This window comes from Vicia villosa, linkage group LG3 (assembly GCF_029867415.1).
Source record: "Vicia villosa cultivar HV-30 ecotype Madison, WI linkage group LG3, Vvil1.0, whole genome shotgun sequence".
Classification (NCBI taxonomy): Eukaryota; Viridiplantae; Streptophyta; class Magnoliopsida; order Fabales; family Fabaceae; genus Vicia; species Vicia villosa.
Genome location: NC_081182.1, coordinates 95040750 through 95053466, shown reverse-complemented (window position 1 = coordinate 95053466; position 12717 = coordinate 95040750). Strand labels below are relative to the sequence as shown.

Here is a 12717-nt window from a genome sequence, read left to right as displayed (position 1 = left end):
CAGGGAAGTCTTTTATTAAAGTTCTTCGAGTATTTATTTCAGGGGGAGATTATTTATCTCAGGGGGAGATTGTTAATCTCAGGGGGAGACATATTCATATGCTTATGCTATAGCTGTGTAATTTGTCTTTTGCCGTCTGCTCTTTCTGATCGCAAATTCATATCATTTATATATGTTTTTGTCATCATCAAAAAGGGGGAGATTGTTAGAACAAGATTTGTTCTGATCAATTATCTTAGTTTTGATGATAACAATAATATGAATTTTGCTTAAGATAATATGGTACTCTAATCCAATGCAATTTCCTTTTCAGGAAATATATAAAGAGTATGCATAATTCAGCGCTCAGAAGCTTTGTCTCAAAGGGTTCAGCATGCAACATCAGAACATGGTCTGGCAAGACATCAGAAGATGGTCGAAGCAGAATCAGAACATGGGTCTATGGAAGCATCAGAAGAACATGAGATCAGAAGCACTGAAGTTCTGATGGTATCACGCTCAGAAGGACTTCAAGGTCAGAAGATCAGAAGATGCTTTGCACCAAGCTGTTTGACTCTGATGATATTCAAACGTTGTATTCACAAACATCAGATCAGAAGGAAGTACAAGTGGCAAGCTACGCTGACTGACAAAAGGAACGTTAAAAGCTACTAAAGGCAACGTCAGTAGACACAGCGTGAACAAGGCTCGAGGTAGTTGACAAAAGCGTATAACATTAAATGCGATGCTGTACGGAACACGCAAAGCATTAAATGCACTCAACGGTCATCTTCTCCAACGCCTATAAATATGAAGTTCTGATGAGAAGCAAGAAAAAAACGATTCTGAACAAAAACAACTTACATTAACTTGCTGAAACTCTGTTCTACTCAAAGCTCAGAATCTTCATCTTCATCAAAGCTCACTACATTGCTGTTGTAATATATTAGTGAGATTAAGCTTAAACGTTAAGAGAAATATCACAGTTGGTGATTATAGCTTTTAAGAAGCAATTGTAATACTCTTAGAATTGATTACATTAAGTTGTAAGGAACTAGAGTGATCGTGTGGATCAGAATACTCTAGGAAGTCTTAGAGGTTATCTAAGCAGGTTGTAACTAGAGTGATCGTGTGGATCAGAATACTCTAGAAAGTCTTAGAGGGTATCTAAGCAGTTGTTCCTGGAGTGATCAGTGTGTGATCAGAAGACTCTGGAAGACTTAGTTGCTGACTAAGTGGAGAACCATTGTAATCCGTGCGATTAGTGGATTAAATCCTCAGTTGAGGTAAATCATCTCTGCGGGGGTGGACTGGAGTAGTTTAGTTAACAACGAACCAGGATAAAAATAACTGTGCAATTTATTTTTATCTGTCAAGTTTTTAAAGCTACACTTATTCAAACCCCCCCCCTTTCTAAGTGTTTTTCTATCCTTCAGAATGTTCACTCAATCACATACAAGATTAAAAATCAACGAGTTAGTAAGTTATCTGCAAAATCAGTCTGATCATATTTAAACACACACATTTGAGGATTTTTAAGGTTGTATTTTGACTTATGTCTGGGTAGTATAACTTTTGTATAACCGGCTTAAACCTTGGAGTTAGGTACCTCTTTGTCCATTGATTATCTTCTTCCTTTCATATCACTCTTTCATTCATATTGGGTACTAGAGATTTTTCTAATGTTTTGGTCCTTTTCTTTCTCATATTTCTTTTTATTAAAAAATTCCATGTTTTTGACATCTTATTTTCTCTTTCCTTTTATTTTTCTTTAATCAAATTATCTAGTATCCCAACCCCAAACTTAAATGTTGCTAACTTACATTTGCATAGATACACTAAGAAAAAGAAATAAGTAAATAATGGAAATATTTGGGCTTAAACCTCATTTGCTCAAATATCTGAAGGTTGAGTACAAGAAGTGGTGTCCCTTTTCTTCATCAATCATCACTCAACTTTGACACTTCAATCTTGATCACTTTATTCACTTTTTTGTGTGACTACTTTTCTATTCAATGATAAGGTAGTAACTCAACCGAAAAGAAACAGACACAAACAATTCAATAATCAGGGAAAACAAAATAGTACAAAATTAAGGGCATAGCAATTTATAGTAGCTTCCCCTCTTCATCAGTTTGGTACATAAGAGACACATAAAAAACAAAAAAGAAATACAAATAAGACTACTGAATCTTATACTATCGTTTGGGCAGCAGAAGTCACAAATTCGATTGTTGGTTCCCCTTCTCTTTAGATTTTCTACACATTCATCACACACTTTAAAAACAAAAACACTAAAAACTCAAAACATGCTAAAATTTAAAATTGACTGAAATGAAATTAACTCGACTGTAAATAAAATATGTTACCAATTCGTGGGTTTCCTCCCACGTCGCGCTTATTTAAGATCCTCATCTTAATCGTTTGCTCCTAGTTAGGGTGGCATAAATGATAGGAAGAACACATCATCCTTCTTCTTCCTCTTATTTGGTAGGATTCCCATGAACTTGAGGAATCAGTGATGTGGTTCTCAATTCTTCTTCGACTCAGTAATAGCGAACAAAGCATAGAACTTGTAACTCCACTTCTAAACTCAACAGCGCTACGATTCTTGTTCTTCGTTATTCACAGTATAAGTGATAAATCCCTCACTCTAACTAGTATGAGTTGCCATTTGTCGTGACAACTGACCGATTTGCACCTCTGCAACGTAACTCTCTAGTGTACAGTGACCATTTTGGTAACCTTCATTACAAAAATCATATTGTAGAACATTTTTGTAATTTCCTTCTTTAATCACTCTAGTACACATTAGTGTAGAAAAAGTAAATAAAAAAATTCAAAGTGAAAATTATTCATAATTTGGTTGTTGTTGTTTGATGATTAAAAGTGTATATAACAAATATAAAATATACAATAAGTTAATAATTTATTGTTATGATTATATGAAAATGAATGCCTTGAACATACATAGCATATTGTATCAAGAAATAATACATAATAATTAAGAAATTATTCTTAATTAACAATATTTAACATAATTTCTGAATTTGAAACAAAGAATAATTTTTTAATTATTCAAATAAAAAATTATGTTGAACATTCTTGGTTTTAAATAAGATGTAGACATCAATAATCTTCCTTAATATTTGTAGACATCAGCAATGCTATTTTTTTTTTGTTATATATTAAATATAAGGGCATATTTGTAGACATCAACATTACTATTTTATGTTTATTGGCTAATATATATATATATATATATATATATATATATATATATATATATATATATATATATATATATATATATATATATATATATATATATATATATATATATATATATATATATATTGTTAACTATTGTTTTTGGACTGCATTACGTGGCTATTTATGTTTTTCACTTGATGTTTCAGTATTTTAAATTATTAGTCAATAATTGTAACCTACACTTTAGGAGAGAAAGTAGTTTTAGTTATTCCACTTCCTTATTTAGTGAATATGTGACAGATTCTGTTTATCACACTTCCTAGTTTAGAGGTAATGTGGTTGTGTCATGGGTTAAAACTCTATAAATGTTTTGCTTCCGCAGTTAAAAAAAATAATTCTCATTCCTTTCACTTACGTATTTTTCTTATATCTCCGCTCTTAACACTTTCATTTATACCATAAATCAACAAATTAGTATCGCCGCTATCTTCTTACGAGACCTGTGAAAATGGGACTGAAGCAAGTTTCTCACGTATTGCTCCTCCCATGTTTGATGGAGATAACTATGAGTTTCGGATAGTTAAAATGGAGTCTTTTCTGGAAGCATATGACCTTTGGGAAGCCGTGAAAGATGATTATGAAGTTCCTCCGGTGCCAAACAATCCGCCCTTAAACGAAAGTGTTAAGGGCGGAGATATAAGAAAAATACGTAGGTGAAAGGAATGAGAATTGTTTTCTTTTATTTTAGGTGCACTAAGAAATTTCATTTTTTTTTTAATTTCCTTCTTTAATCACTCTAGTACACATTAGCATAGAAAAACTAAATAAAAAAATTCAAAGTGGAAATTATTGTTGTTTGATGATTAAAAGTGTATATACCAAATATAAAATACACAATAACTTAATAATTTATTGTTATGATCATATTAAAATGAATGCCTTGAACATGCATAGCATATTGTCTCAAGAAATAATATATAATAATTAAGAAATTATTCTTAATTAACAAAGAATATTCAATATAATTTCTGGATTTGAAACAAAGAATAATTTCTTAATTATTCAAGTAAAAAATTATGTTGAACATTCTTGGTTTCAAATAAGATGTAGACATCAATAATCTTCCTAAATATTTGTAGACATCAACAATGCTCTTTTTTGTTGTTGTTATATGTTAAATATAAGACAATATGAATCTAGAGATTCTATAATATATTATCTATTATGTAATATTCCGACTCTCTGACACCGGTAATTATCATTAATTGGTTAATTGATAATTAGAATGCATTGAACTTATTCCATATCAATCTAAGGATGATTGTATTATATTAAAAGTCTTAAGAGAAAGTAAGGGAATTAGTTGGAAATGAACCATATGGCAAGATTGTAAATGTGACATAGTTGAAGAACAACATGGACATTAACCTCTTTTGCATGGACTAAGACTTATTAGGTAAGGGCATTATATTTTAATTCAGATTTTTATGAAAGTAAAAGAGTTAGAAGCATAAAAGAGAAAGAACAATCAAGCCCCACAAGTGCATTTTCGCAACTCTTGAACATCTCCCACGAAACAGGCCATAACTTTCTGCTCGTAGCTCGAAATCAGGTAATTCTTGAAGATTCAGATGCTACATGAATTTTCCTTCGATCTAATATATTAATTTGTTTCTGGAAATGTTTTATTGAAGGAGAAATATGAGTTTGAAGATTAGTGGCTGATGCTGAAAGTGAGTATTAGAGGCTTGCGGATTTGATGAAGATGAGGGTGAAGCTTTGGCTATGGTGGGAGTTCAATAGCAGTATGATCATTATCTTAACCTCCAGTTGGGCAAGGTGAGTCCATTAGATAGAAAATGGGGTTTTGTTTTATTTGGGGACTTTTGGGATTTAGGGATTTTGAGATAATTGATAAATTCATGATTCTAAACATGTTTGTGATGATGTATGATAATGTTTAGGTCATAGATGGTTGTTGTTAGCCTTAGTCGTTGCATGCAGGTGGATCAAAAGGGGTTGAGGTACCCTATGTCAGAACTGAAGTGTTATGCGTTTTTCTACATCAGTAATGGTCCGCTAAGCGGACTAAGGTCGCTTAGCGGAATTTCCAGAAATAAAATATATCGCGAGCCCGCTAAGCGGACCCATACCGCTTAGCGGATGCTGCTGCTACAGAATTATGTTTTCTTTCCCTTAGTGCAGTTTAGTCCCGTAGTTGGAACTAGACTCCTCCCCGACTAATAGTACATATCTGTGTGTCACATGTGCGGTGTTTTATGACACGTAATATCATTATTCCATTCGATTATGTATGTTGTGTGTTATGCATAATATTGGAATATGGAAATTCAATTGTTCTTGAATAATTGTTTGTGCACATGAATGAATGCAATAGTATGTGATGAATTGTTGTGACCCGCTGTTTTGGATAAACATTCGGGATTGGTTGTCTTGTATGTTTCAACGCTTGTCGTGTTGTGTATGCTTGAATCGAAGTAGACTAAGTACTAGGTTACGGCTCAGACCGTGGGTCAATGAGTCGTCCGTGGGACTGCCCTGATCGTGGATCACTGAGGAACACACCTGGGCTATCGTTGCAGTTTACTTATGAGGGTCGCGTGGCATTTTACTCACTTAGAATTAACACACTTGCGTGCTCGGTATGGTGGGGTTATGAGGCCATATCTGCTAGTACATAACAGGTAACTCACCTCTAGTGAAGTCAAGTAGACTAAGCACTAGGCTTTCGCCTGGTGGGCCCATATGTCAAGATGGCATATTTGTACTCGATGTTAACACACGTGCGTGAAGATGGTTAATGGGACTATGACGCCAATTAGGCTAAGGTCATCTCGCGGCTATATAGGTTTGTGCGAACCCGTCTAATCATTCTTGCAGTGTGCTTGTACAAGTCTCTTGACGATATGGCATGGGAGGTAACCCATCAAGGGTGTGTTTGTAACCTAGTGGTGGTATTAACGTACTTCTGGATTCCCCGTGTATGGATATGGGTTGCATACTTGTTTGTTGTAAATTGTACATTGTATGTGATGAGTCCAATGGTGGACGATTCCCTGTGTTTGCTCTGTATGTGTACCGGATGTGAGGAAAACCCCGAATCAATGGTGGATTCGTTTTGTTGATGCATGTACCCTGTAGAACCGAGTGGACCCATAGGATAGGAGGACTCACAGAGATTTAGTAATCTCACCCCAATCATCTTATCTTTTTCAGGTGCAGTTTAGTAGAGTTTGTTTGGTAGCAGGTTTGAGTAAAAGACTTAGAAGTGGTGATGGCTCGAAGACCTTGTCAATTTCAAGTTCCGCTGTGCAGATCCATTGAAGACATATGCTTTATAATTTTTAATAGAATTTCATGTTGTATTTTAATATGAATCTTCTTGTATATTTAGCTTTTGTATGTACTCAATATCAATTTTAACGTTTCATGCATAATATACTAGTCAATTATATATGAGGTGTTACAGTTGGTATCAGAGCCTATAGACAGCAATAATCTCCCTTAATATTTGTAGACATCAACAATGCTTTTTTTTGTTGTTGTTATATATTAAATATAAGACCATATGAATATAGAGAATCTATAATATATTATCTATTACAAACAGTATTTCTATAAATTTTACATTACTATATTTTGTTTATTGGCTAATATATATATATAAACAATCCGCCCTTAAACGATGGAATTGTTTTCTTTTATTTGTAGGTGCACTAAGAAATTTCCCTTTTTTTTTTTTTTAATTTCCTTCTTTAATCACTCTAGTACATATTAGTGTAGAAAAACTAAATAAAAATATTCAAAGTGAAAATTATTCATAATTTTGTTGTTGTTGTTTGATGATTAAAAGTGTATATACCAAATATAAAATACAAAATAAATTAATAATTTATTGTTATGATTATATTAAAATGAATGCCTTGAACATAGCATATTGTCTCAAGAAATAATATATAATAATTAAGAAATTATTCTTATTGTTTTTAAATTATTAGTCAATAAGTGTTTCTTACATTTTAAGAGAGAAAGTAGTTTTAGTTATTCCACTTCCTTATTTAGTGAAGATTACTTCCTAAATTAGTGTTTAGGGGTGATGTGGTTCTGTCATGGGTTAAAACCCTATAAATATGCATTAAATTTATCCTATGACTTGGACAAACATTGGAAAAAATATATTAAATAGATTTTAAGAGTAAGAAGATTATCCAAACTATGTGCAACAACAAAACGTGACAAAATAACCAACAGGAATGAAATTACAATCTGAAAGCCATAATAAGCATAAGGTTGCCTTTTAGTCCCCAAAATATGAAAAACTGTGTTCATTAATCTCTTTTATAATACTTCAACATCCCATCTCATTCTACTATCCAAAAGTTCTTTTTTATTTTATAAAAATCTTCTTACAATATTGTTTTCCTTTGGGCTAATTTTGACAGATAGAGACTAAACTCAGCTGCTCCAAGGACCTCAACTTGATCTTCATCGGCTTTGTAAATATTGGAGTTCGAGTGACTGAAATTGTACTGAACTCGTTTAAGTTGAGCTAGCTGTGTTCTTTCATAACATGGCATCCATTTTGCTTCCTTGATTGCTTGAACCAATCTATGAGCTTGTGACATCCTGCATTTGAAATCATATCTGACTAGTTGAATCCATTTGTTTCTCTCTCTTTCACAATTTTTCAATTCCGTGAGAGCTGAAATAGAAGATATGAAAAGCCATAAAACCAAGGAGACAGGTTCCACCAAGTTCATTTTGCAATGTTCCACCAAGTTCCGGCTGCTTTCTGCCTCAAGTAAACAGGTTGGCTTCTCTAGAGAAATGCTTTCTTATGTGTTGATTGTTGAATAATACCTTCCTAATTCCATTCATTGCTTGCTGACATGCAATTGCAGGGAATAAAACAACAAGACAATTATCGCAATGTAGTTGATATGTGTGAAACACTCACATCATATGGTTAAATCAAGTACAACAGACCACAGGTCAAGAGATTAGGAACCAAATCATATTCCCTCATAGTAAAGAACAACTCTTTAGTAGCCAAAGGTTTACCAACTTCACAAAACCCACCAACAATTATTCAGCTGCTCCAAGGACATCAACATTGAACTTCATTGTTGTAAATAGTTAAGTATGAGCTATCTGTGTTCTCTTTCAGTCATTTCGTGTTTCTCTCTTTCACAATTTTTCAATTTCTGTGAGAGCTGAAATAGAAGATACGAAAAAGCCGTAAAACCTTAATTAAAATAGGAAAGAATAAAGATAAAGAGTCCATTACAAAACAAAAGTTCCATAATTGAAGCCAACACTAGTGCTTCAAATAAGTCAATGGCAGGGGGTGGATTTCAGGCCTTCATTGCAGCCTCCAACTAGAGATATGGCTTGTGTATTGTTTATAAAAGTTTGGCAGCCCTTACCTTTCAAGTAGGTTTTGTAGATTAAGTTAGACTCCATTCAAATTCTAAGATGCGGCATATGTGCTGACTCTTAAGTTTTACAGCGGCAGTTATTGCCTGAATAGCAAAACTAGGATAGTGTCACAGCTTTCATAGCAAATTCACAAAAATCTGCTATGCCATAGCGCTGTTATCAGCGCTACATGGCAGTACGGGTCAAAACACATGCTACCCTATTCTAAAGTGACAATCATGTGTAACAAACTTATCCACACATATTTTATACCACAAATCTCAAAGGGTCAGTTTACATACCTTCACTTTTATGAACATCAGACATACAATTGCATCTCTCCCATAAACATGCAACTGCAATCTGCACAGCAATGACTTCTTTTTGTTTGCATTGAATTGTGCTAATCTCTGGGCCAGAATAGCCAGCTCTGAACTCTTTGATTGATCAGTTACACTTTAGAATCTCATCATTATCATAACCCAATTTGGATTTTCATATATGAACATCATATCATGCTCGCCCTAGTTTATTATAGCATACCTCTGATCAAATAGGTTCTTAAAACATGATAACAGAAATTCACATCAAATAATGTATAGATGGTGCAATTAAATCCAAGCAAAATTCAGTTCAGCATAACTCTCAAAAAGCATTACTTCCTTTATCAGCAGAATAAAAGCCTATAAGCAACTCTGTAGTAGTAGCATCCACTGCAAACCCTTTGCCTTTCATTATTTGAAGATATTTACTTGACCTTAAAAAATCACTTTTCCGCAGCAATCCCTGAATAAAAACATTATAAGAGCATGCATTCGGTGAACATCCATTCTCTTCCATTTTCCTAAGCAAGTCTTCAGCATCATCCAACAACCCTTCTCTACACAAACCTCCAATCATTATATTATAAGTATACGAATCGAATCTCAACCCTTTAACCAAAAGCCGCGCAAGAACCTTCTTTGCATCACTCAACTTTCCATCTTTACATAAACCATCAATCATAACATTATAAATGACAATATCAAGATCTAAATCACTCTCCTCCATAGCTCTAAACAACGACATCGCCTCAAAACGAAAATAACACTTAATCAAACCATCCAACACAACAGCACAAGTCAAGAGATTAGGAACCAAACCGTACTCCTTCATCGTAAAGAACAACTCTTTCGCAGCCAAAGGTTTACCAACTTCACAAAACCCCCCAACAAGCGTTGTCCATGTCACAACATCAGGACACAAACCTTCACTAACCATCTCTCTCAACAAACACATAGCTTTATCAACATCTCTAACCTTACACCAACCATGAATCAATGAATTATAAGTAACAACACTAGGCAAACACTTCCTTAAAACCATCCAATCAAAAACCTTCATAGCTTCATCCATTCGATTCATCAAACAATAACCACCAATCAGTGAATTATAAGTCACAACATTAGGCTCCTCCCCCATTTGCACCATGAAACAAATCACACTCTTAGCCTCCAAAACCAACCCTTCTTTACAAAAACCATCCACCAAAATAGTAAAAGTTTGAACATCAGGCATTATCCCCTTCTCCATCATCTCATTCAACAAAAAATAAACATTTTTCCATCGACAATTCCAACAAAGCCCTTGAATTAAACAATTATAAGTAACCAAACTAGGGTTTACACCTTTTTCATTCATTTCTCTGAACAAATCCAAAGCCTCAGAAACAAACCCTCCTTTGCAAAAACCATCCATGATTGCATTATAAACAACAACATTCGGTTCAAAGTTTCTCTCAATCATATTCCTAAGACAAACAACAGCATTACCCATGTCTCCGATTTTACACAAACCGTTAACCAACGCTCCAAAAGTGTAACCGTTAGGTTCATAACCCGCATTTTCCATGTGGCGGGTAAAATTCAAAGCTTGTGCCAGTTTTCCTTCTACACAAAGCCCGTTAACAATGGTGTTGAGGGTTACCATAGTTGGGTTTAGGCCTGTTTTGAGCATTAGGCCGAAAACGGAGAAGGCGAAGGAAGTGTGACCCAAATGGCAGAGAGAGTTGATGAGGATGTTGAGAGTGTACGTGTCTGGGGTAACGCCAAAGGAGTGAGCTTGTTTGATAAGGGAAATGGTTGTTGTGTAGTTTTTGGTTTTGGTGATGAAGGTGAAAAGGAAATTGAAGTCTTTGATGTGAGGGAAGGGTTTCATTGAGAGCATTTGGTGGAAGAGTGTGACGGCGGTGGTGAGGTTTGGGAGGGTTCTGATGGAGTTCAAGAGGTGGGTTCTGGTTGTAGGGTTGTTGTTGTTAATGGTGTTAGAGATTGTTGAAGAGAAGTGTTGGAGACGAAGAAAACATGAAGAGAGTGAAGTTCTTGTTCGCATCGTGTGTTTGTGTGAGTCACGAAGCGAGTTGAATTTCTGACTTTTTAGACTCACTCGAGGACAGGAAAATTTTAGGAATTTTCTTTACATACCTCCTTACTTTCTTGGTCACGCGTGGTGAAATCTCCAAAATACTCTCTATTTCGAAAATGTATTTCCAAAAATGTGTTTTTTTGATGAAAAAAATTGATTTCGAAAATGTACATTCGAAATAATGTTTTTTTTTCTTCAGAAAATGGGTAAATTCGAAAGTGCATCCCCGAATACACCCCCTTGGAAGAATTCAGAAATGTACTTCCGAAATAAGGTCTGGACAGAAGAAAAATAACAAACAACAACGATTTGATTTATTTAACGGATGAAGATTACATCGATCATGTTACATAAGATTAAAGTTACATATTGTTAAACACGGGTAGGTGGGGATGAGTCAACATTTTGATAACGTCGGCCCCCGATCTTTGAAGTTTTGCATCCAACTCGATCGGATCCTTCGAAGAAAATCGGTCGAAAGTTGTCCACAAAACCGCTAAATCTTCGTCGTTCTTGATCTCAAAAGGTGTGAACTCAACGTCTCCATCGTCATTAAGCGATAGCGAACGGTACTCGAGCTTGACAACCTTTCGTTTTTCCGGATATTGCAATTGCGTGTTGAGCGACGTTATCAGGTCCGCAAATGGCGTGTCACGTGAGAAGCGGAATTGGAACGGCATCGGGTAGCCACTGGTGAAGTAGACGAATGCTAGGTGGGGGTAGGTTTGTGTCATTTGTGTTTTGTGGTCTGAAGAGGATGAAGAAGAGTGTGTTGTATTTATAGACTTATTGGAGTAATAATGGCCCAACAAACCTTATCCTGCATTCAGTGGAAGTTTCAGAAATGAACTTCCGAAATTGGTCTGAAAACATGTATATTTCGGAAGTTCATTTCCGAATTATGCAAAAACAGAGGTGAAATTTGCATTGTGTGCATTGCATTCTGTTTTGTGTTAACAATACCAAAAGCATTCAAAATAGGCATAAAATAGGCAATGACAACATAAAACATACTTATATTATATATGTATTGAATCGGTCCGATTTTACATGGTAAACGACAATACATACAAAAAAGACACGCACCGGTCATTACAAACAAAAAACGGCCCGGTAAAAACTAAAATTCGTCGAACAAATCGGTGGCGCCTAAATCTAAAATAGGTATGTTCTTCGACCGCTCTCTATTTTGCTCACGCTCTTGGCTCATCATTTCTTCAAACTCCGCCATTCTTGAAACAAAAGGATCCGGCCAAGTCTCCGCCTCATTTGAATGATGTGTCGTCCATTGACAAGAAGTAGCCGGTATAGGACACCCCGGTTTCAAAAAGACTTGCACGAAGTGTCGCGATCTTAGATACCCGATGCATATGATGCGACTCGATGCGTCCAATGGCGGTCGACTATGAAGTGGAAAGAATGTATCACATAGTCCAAATCTCGTCAAATCGACACACACCCGATCATATGCACTTGCTATTAGATGGCCCATATCAGGGAATGACATCCACTTCGAAATGATGGAACAAGTGAATCATGAAGTTTCTCAAAGTTTTCTTGATTTTCATATAGTCGGGCGTAGATGTCCCGATGCGAAGTCAACTCCGAAAGAAGTTCCCGTTGAATTAAAGTGTGATTTGCTTCCCCTTTACCGAGCAAACCCGCAACGGCCCGATATCCACA

The 12717-nt window shown here is 35.2% G+C and overlaps 1 protein-coding gene across 1 annotated transcript; it reads right to left on the bottom strand.

The window, feature by feature from the left end:
• Positions 1-7217: 7217 nt before the first annotated feature.
• LOC131662189 (putative pentatricopeptide repeat-containing protein At1g12700, mitochondrial) lies at positions 7218-11012 on the bottom strand. The gene is made up of 2 exons (XM_058931901.1): positions 8934-11012; positions 7218-8426 (listed from the first exon to the last, which is right to left on the bottom strand). Exon 1 carries the CDS (start codon positions 10999-11001, stop codon positions 9277-9279), a length of 1725 nt encoding a protein of 574 aa, XP_058787884.1. The 5' UTR covers positions 11002-11012; the 3' UTR covers positions 7218-8426; positions 8934-9276.
• Positions 11013-12717: the final 1705 nt, after the last annotated feature.

Bases quoted from the DNA above. Each gene is read 5' to 3' on its own strand.
- LOC131662189 (XM_058931901.1), bottom strand. From the start codon at position 11,001: ATGCGAACAAGAACTTCACTCTCTTCATGTTTTCTTCGTCTCCAACAC.